Below are 8,447 nucleotides of genomic sequence, written 5' to 3'. Positions count from 1 at the left end.
CCCGCGCTAAGAACATAAAGAGTAGTGCAAAACCCTTTTTCACTTGTGCCTTTCAGGTGAACGACAGTCACTGACCGGCAAGGACAAAAGCGACCCGGGATATTTGGGCAAAACCTCGATCCTTGTGTATCAATCTGTGAAATGTATCTATGCGTCTTCTGGCGCTGGCAAGCATACTGAACCGCGCTGAGCACTTAATGAGCAGTGCTACATCCTTTTCCCATTTGTGCCTTTGAGGTGAGCAACAGCCGCTGAACGACAAGAACAACGTCGTTCCAAGGATCTTGTGCAAATGTCTCAACGATATGTATCAATCCGTGGATCCGTGAGAAAGGATGAAAAAGGCGCGCTCTTCAATGTGCTCACGTGATTCCGCGCTATGTCGAACTGCCCCTATGATAACCATATTCAGAAGTCGAAATGCGTGTTCCTAGGAGAGCAGAACGGTATTAAGTTTTTCGTAACGTTATTATTGATAGTTGGGAAGACATGCATTATTCTGCGGTTCATGCATGACGTGTTCGACCAGACATATCAAGTTAGTGTTTACTCAAACTAATGATCTTTCAGGCGACGATTGGCATTGATTTTTTGTCTAAGACTTTATGTTTGGATCAAAAATCAGTAGGTTCAGTGGGGCAATGACTTGTTTCACTTTACAGGTCCGTCTGCAATTGTGGGATACAGCCGGTCAGGAGCGGTAAATCACACAAAATCTCGAATCCGCTTATCGTTTTTTAGCTTCAGAAGCTTGATTCCAAATTACATAAGGGATTCCGCTGTATCTATCGTTGTGTACGATGTGACGTGTAAGTCTCCTGATACCCCAATGGATTCTAAGTACAATTCATGTCATTTGGCACATTACTGAGTTGGTGGTTTGGTGAGGAAATTGTCAGACCCAAACAAACACCGGAGACTGGAACTGAGCTTTGGCTCCGGCCCCGTGGTCTTCACTTATCCAAAGCGTCTATCTAGGCGCGCCGTGTTAGTAAATTATTACTTGGTTGCTATTGTAATTCACCCATATTTTGAGCTGTTTTTGAGAAAGCTCCTCGATATACTTCTCTATAGGCGAACAGGTCAACATCAGGACTCGCAAATAATTGTCATGATGGGGTTTCGGGGTACACACGCTGGTCAGGTAGCTGGCAGACAACCAGTTGAATGTGCGGAGAAGAGGAAATAATTCTTGTTGTCCCCATCGCTAAATCGTCACCCGATCAGTCAATCGTAACTAAGAAGCCACTTATATATACCCAACGGACTGCAGTCATGTCAGAATTACTACAGGTAAAATGAACATCGACAACCACAACACTGTGGAAAAAGTAGACTTTACTGTCGTATACCCACAAATTTTATTTGAAGTTTAAATTTGAAACCCAAAAGTGAAAGATGTACATGAAGGACAAAGTGATGTGGCGTCAATCTGGTACAAACGTCGTGGGGAAAATGTACCTTCAAGCACTTAATTAGACAAATGGCAAAGCAGCTTGAAGCACGGTTGTCGTTCACCTCGGTTAGCCGCGCCCTACTACAGCGCCTAGAATCGGCGCGGTAAATGGCCCCAAGACCTCATCGTAATTTGTGGATTGCATCAGCAACACGTAAGCTCCATGCAATCACCTTGGTGACCTAGCTGTCTGCTCCAAAGTTTTCAACACTCTGAAGGAGGGACAAAGTGCAAGCTGTACAAGCAATTTTTGCCAAAACGTTCTTTGTAGACTACCTTTGACAGAGCAAAATAGCTGGAACAGGAATATTCTCCTGTTTCCATCTCAAACCGTCAAAGGTGACGCTGTTAAACTGTTTTCAAACTGAAGCTTGAATTTGTTAGTCGTACCCAAAGGCTGGTCAATGGTAACTCAAGGTAAGGAAGCTCGCAATCTCGACTGCTCAGCTAGCTTGTGGGTGCTTTGTGTTCCCATATTGTCGATAGAAAGCTAGACGAAACGTCAGATCATCCAACATAAATGAATAGAGTCACAGGCAACCCAGGATGTATTCAGAGTAACCACTACCATATGATTCTGGAAATCAGAGTTTCTGATGCGTATTTAATATCGAAAGCAATGTGGGGGCGAAAGAATTCACTTTTTGTGTAAAGCTCTCAAACGTTTTGAAACCTGCAATTAAGTGGAGGTTTTCATCATAGTCAGATGAACACAGAGGGGTGAATCAAATGGTTTCAGTTTGCTCATAGACATTTTGAGGTAGTAAATTCTTGCGGAACGTGGAGCCCATTGGGTAAGCAAACCACGGACTACAGTACTAATAACACTCCAATGAACTTAAATGCGCACAAAAATACACTAATTTAGAACGAGTCGGGACGCAGTACACTGCCTTGAAGGTGTTCCTTAATAGCAAGAAGTGGTTAGAAGAGAAGAAAAGGCAGACTGATGCGTACTTCAATTTGCTGATATATTGTAGCACTCCGGCCAAGGGGAAGCAAGTTCACATAAACATCAACCTGGTTAGACTCTGCTGACGACACGTAAAAGTTTCCCAACCATTTCATATTCTCCACCCAGACAATTTTATCTGGTTTGTTTTTAGTATTTCAAAACCCTAATCCAGGACAGAGGCCAGCCCTGGAAAACATATGCTAAATTAATAGTGACTATTCCATCCTTTCGTGAAAGATACCTCACAGTAGACAGCGTCAAGCTAATCATTTCCGCATTATTTTTCAAAATCTNTTACTGCGCATTCCTGCGATCGAGAATTTTAACTACAATTTTTGTGTTTAGATTTCCACAATATGGAAATTTAGTGTAGACTCAATCCTTAGGGGAGAATCCTTGGTTCGCAGAAAAATTTTCTGAATTGAATTAATGAAAACTGTATGTAGAATACCGCCCTGAATGTCAGTGCACGTTGCTGTGGAACTCTACAGTAGCCATAAATTGCGCCGTCAATTGTAATTCCTTGTTAATGTTTTAGTTTCAAACTTTTTCAGATGTTTCAGGCACTAAGTTATTTATATCAGAGCGGAACTTAGCTCAGTTCTTCCGTCCCATCAGGTGTTAATCAACTGTTAATGAAAAAAATTAATGTGCTTAGGATAAGTGGTCATACACTAAATTTTAGATGTTTCCACGGGTCCGACAGACAGCTTTCGACTCCATGCTTAACTTATAAACCCAGTATGACAGTGAAGTTTACACCCGTACTTGTATGTTTAAGTTACGGCACGGCTACTTTGGCATGACCGTCTGTTTATATAATTACTCGCCAAAGTCGCTAATCCGGATACTGATTCAAAGGGTGACTGTAACTCAATTGCTTGATATGATTCTGTATTCTCCCAGGGGACAACAAATGCTACTTGGAATTTGGATGGGATAGAATGATTTCTTCTCAACTTTAGAAAGTACAGGCCAACAACTCCGCACTACCCCTGAGAGGTTATTTACCATAACCATAGAGGGAAGGAGTAGTTTACCAATGGACGATTAACTGTGGGTTGCAGATAAATCTTAAGCAACGAGAATGGTTTTTTCTTTAGAAGTTTCGCTTGCTAAGGGGCTTTTCCTGAGAAAGACCACTTATGCAACCCGAGATGTGTCAATGCATCGTATTCAACAGCTTTTTTGTAATGACAGTGTATGTAGTGTAAGCCCTTGGTTAGAGAGTATGAGCCCATTGATTTCGTACTTAAGGATATTGAGTCTGTATGACACTTATTAATATAATCGTACATTCTGGCCCCCGAACTTCGAAATGATCGGATTAGTCTTACATGCTGAGAACCTGGGGTGACGACGCTAAATTGTTGACGGCCCAATCTGGTGCAAGTCGCTCTGCAAAAAAGTTTAAGCAAATAAGATGACGTAACCAGGATTGTTTTGGATTAGGGAGATTTAGGCACACATAAGAATAAAGCAAATATAATAGCTGGCATCCACCTTCAAGATCTTTGGCCTTCAGTGCCGTAACCCCGGTCACACATTTGCACGCTGGGCGAATATGTTTGAACATGACAAACAGGGCTCAATGTGGTAATTCTTCTTGCTGTTCCTAGTCTTATTAGCAAAATTTTGGTAAGAGGGCAACTTCAGGGTAATGTAGTGAGACGGCTCAGGGGTTATAGCGCGATTTTACTGGCCGGAAGTTCTCTGGTTCGATCCCGATCTCTGCTTCTTGAATTTGCGTGTCTAAACTCGGGCAATCTGGCAATATTGCAGCCCTCGTGCTTCTTCCGGTGGAAACAGCAGCTGAGCACTGATAGGGTGCTACAACTGAATGACTTGAAGGTAAATGCAGGACCCTTAAACAATATGAACGTATTTAGTTAGTGTCACGAAACATGTGACTGTAGAATGGGAGATGAAATCAATAATGGCAATCGGAACTGGACTCTGTTAGATGATGAAATGAGAATGCGACATATAAAAAGCTTTTAAATCTTCCCATTACCTTTTGCTTTCAGTGTTTGTGCAGGAATTCTTGAGAATTTCACGTAACTTGCCTGTTGTCCCAAAACGCCACACTTTTCAAACAATATTGTGATCGTAGAGGACAAGAATGGATTTCTATCGCAGTCGAGGGTAGCGGTGCTAATTAGGTTTCCGCCATGTACAGCATTTTCCTCTATCAAAAAAAACGCCACACTTTTCAAACAATATTGTGATCATAGATGCCAAGAATGGATTTCTATCGCAATCGAGGGTAGCGCTGCTAATTAGGTTGCCGCCATGTACAGCATTTCTCTATGACCAAACTCTTGAGAAAGCAAGCTAACTGCAGTATTGGGGGTATTGAGATCCATATGCTCATAGAATAATTGAAATTTTCATCTTCCCCGAAGCTGCATTGTCATTCTACTCAGAGGCGAAAAATTCCAGTCGTGCTAGCAGTAGAATAAGATTTTCATGTTGCTCTATCGACAAGGCAAGCTTTACTCTTGTCTTTCAAGCGAGGTTTTAATAGAATTAAAGACGGCATTTGGTTTCATCAATCAGCTTCCGGTCAGCACACAGAAAAAGGGGACTACTCTCCTGCCTTTAATGGATTTTTACATTAGACAAATATATCAACCTAGCACGTCAGTATGCCCGAGTTCCTGATTTGCCCTTTTATGGAGTGCGGACCTTATTTATTTATACGGCAATATTTCATCAACAGAAAGTTGCAAACGCGCGACAAAGACTGAAGTGCACAATATATTACTTTGTGGAAACGGTCGTGTCCGAAAATTGTGTTTGAGTTTAGTAAAAGCTGATGCATCCTCTAACGGGTTAGACTTGGAGCATACTACTACATCGCGTTCGGCAATTCATTTTAATGTGCTCCACATGTGTCTATTGCTCTGGCCGCAAGCGATAGCCATTCCAAAAAGGATGGTGCGCTTGTTAACCGACTGCTTTTTTTCGGGATTGCGCAAGCTGTTCGGAAGTTGCCACATAAAACCAATCGATTCAGAACAGAAGCAATCTTTTCACCACCTCAGTTTTTATAGTTCGATGGCTTATCGCTCTGTTTTGTCCGTCTTGTCACAGTTTTGGTGAAAATATTCCGTTGTCACATAGGCCTTTACCGCTGCAAAGTGCCGGAAAGTTGGCTGCATGGTCATACACAAAATTGGAAGAATAGCTTGACCACTACATTAACTAACCTTTTCCTTAAACGCACACAGCTACCTTTGCAAACAAGACAGTTGGTACCATTAGAATACAGAACTTCAAGCACTCGTGGCTTCTATATTCTGTGTTCATGTGTTAGTTTGGCCACTGAAATGAGACGAGATGGATTTAATACATTAGTCGTGTGTACGTTGTAGAAAGCACGTCACTGACCTAGCCTGCATCTGCTAACCAGGGATCACAGAAGACAACCTAGCAAGATAAAATTTTGGAAAAGTAATCCTCAAGATGAAATACTCATCGCACGTTGGTGCGCTTCAAGAGCGTAATTTGAAGACACAAGCTGAGCGGCACAGGGCCACGCATGAAGCAGTAAACTGAACTCATCGACTTCAAATGTTTTCGAATCACCGTGAAAAAAGACAGTCCATATATCACGATGACCGGCCCCAGTGTTTTTATGAATGGCGGGTTTACACAATCACGCGCTCAACCACGTTTAAGGGCGATAAAAAAAGATTTTTTAGTGCAATGCTAGTTGAATCACTGTAGCATTTTTCCAGTAAAGGTAAAGAGAAAAATATATTTATGTGAAATTGCACCTATGCCAGAAACCAAATCGATCTCGACTGATTTTGGGGATCAAGGACCTGACACCATAGGATAAACTATCAGGTACAAACAGCCTGATATCTAACCTGTAAGAGGAGCCAATAACCTGGAAAGTCTAACAGAAGGGAAACGTGGCATTTTTGTTGTCGCCAGCCAAATCGGCAACGAATTGTAAATGGCTAGCAGAAAATGAAGCTGCCTGAAAATGGACGGTAAAACATGATGCCAACTCATTTACTCTCTCCTGCGTGCCTCACAAAACAAGAAACCACGCCTCGAAGCAGGCGATATTCCTCTGCTTCCAGAGCAGACCAAATATTACAATCTGCCTGGTTGTCTTAAAGAAGCGCTTACACGTGTATCAGGAAACATTCCTCAATACGTGTCTAAAATTTCTGTCTCCTAATAGGCGCTGAGTTAATTACACTCAAGTTGATAAAATAATGGTAATCTTCCGCTCAAAAGACGAAACTGGGAAAGAGCTTAACTCCGAAGTGTTTCTACACTATTCACATACCTATTCATTCAATTCACACCTACACTGACACTTTTCAAATGAAGCGCACATGCTGTTTTAAATTAGTTTGATTTTTTAAAGTATACATAATTTGTCATCCACTGGAAAACCGGTAGGAGTAACTCCTCTAAAGTGTGGCAGATAAGTGGACTAAATAAAGGGTCTTGTTGCGTCCATCCTCTTCTGCTCTATGCTCATAATGTATACACAGAATGTGTGATGAAGTGATCGCAACAGGAAGATGTGGATCTATCAGTCGGCTTGGTTTGCTCATCTTTCAAAGCCAGCAAGTCAAGAATAATTGATTTTCCATGACCAAACAGGTAGATCTTAATCCATGACATATACTTCCTTTTGAATCACGTACGCTACCATGGACTTAACGTTGACATTATCGTTGACAAGTTCACGTGATCATTCCCAATGTATCTTACTCACGAATTTCCGCGACCCAAATTGGCATTTCGCAGTTCCATGTTTCCAGAAAAACCTTGAAATCAAATGATGTGACCACTCCGTTAGAAACCCACCAGTTTACGGAAATTCAGCATTCGATCTGGCTAAACGATCCAATCTATTTTAGAAATTCGCGGACGGAGATAATTTCTGGCCAAGATCTCTCTTATACTGTGTTCCGTTTTTGTTGATTGAACATCACTTTTTCAACAAGGGGTTAGCAACGGGGAAACCGGACAACGAATCTCAGTGTCACACAAAACGTTCACACCAACTAGGGGGTTTTGACTCCAGATACGACATTTCGGAGTGTAGAGCGGCTGCGCGGAATGAATATCAAGTGATCCAAACAAGAATAAATTCTGACATACATGAATAGTTAGAACTACGGCTATCGACTCACGATCATACCCGCATACAAGTCTGAGCGTGCACAAGAATAACGTGATAGTTGGCCTCAATATGTACATTAAGTATTGCGTGTGGTTTTGGAAAAGAATAACCCAACTTCTTTAATTCTGAGCATCCATGGCGGCAGGTCGAATTGCACCACAATGGCTCACTGATTCAGCTATACATACAAGCCGCGTCGTACGTCAGTTGTACTGACAAGACTAAGTCATGATGGACAGCGTCGGAAACCTGGATAGGTACCATTTTGTCGCACTTGACTGTAGAATTGGTCATACACACTGGTTGATACACGATGCTTCATTCCGGCGTGATTTTATAGCGCCGCTAGATGAAGTGAAATGTGACAGGAGGAAATATTCTTGGTTATTCTTGGTGAAAAGTTCAAGATGAAGGGGCGTTCAACCAAGTGTCTGTTTTACTAGAGATGTAGTGCGATACCAAAAACCGGCGTTGCAAATATTCACGGCTTTTCTGTGTAGCATACAGCATAGGTTCAGACCCACATGTTCTAACGGTACCAGCAAAATTGGGACACGTTAAGGACTGAGCATTCCTACATTCGAGTGGTATCCCGAGTCCTATTAAAATGTTTCACATTCCGGTTGGCTGTTTGCGTTTTACACAAGATTGCTTTTGATGAACAGTCTTTTCATTTGATTTCTGACATTATCAACTGGTCCTCAGCGGGGAACATCTTGCACTGCTCCGCCGAATATTCAACTTTTGTTCTAGTCACCAAATTTGTTTGGTCATGAGCATGTCACTGACTTGCGCTATAACGAATTTTCTCGACTGCCCAGGTACTCACGACGAAGAGTGTATTAAACATTTAATTGTATTTTTTTTGGGGGGGGGGT

At 41.9% G+C, this 8,447-nt stretch overlaps 1 protein-coding gene across 1 annotated transcript in view; it reads left to right on the top strand.

The window, feature by feature from the left end:
• Positions 1 to 738: 738 nt before the first annotated feature.
• The window catches only part of T265_12657 (hypothetical protein), a gene marked incomplete at both ends in the record, with an annotated part of 31,238 nt that continues 23,529 nt past the window's right edge, over positions 739 to 8,447 (top strand). Inside the window, one exon of the mRNA XM_009164839.1 lies at positions 739 to 809. Coding sequence (XP_009163103.1) covers positions 740 to 809 — 70 coding nt within the window. The remainder of the gene's footprint in view (positions 810 to 8,447) is intronic.

Source organism: Opisthorchis viverrini, assembly GCF_000715545.1.
Source record: "Opisthorchis viverrini unplaced genomic scaffold opera_v5_9, whole genome shotgun sequence".
NCBI lineage: Eukaryota > Metazoa > Platyhelminthes > Trematoda > Opisthorchiida > Opisthorchiidae > Opisthorchis > Opisthorchis viverrini.
This window is presented reverse-complemented; position numbering and strand designations above follow the sequence as displayed.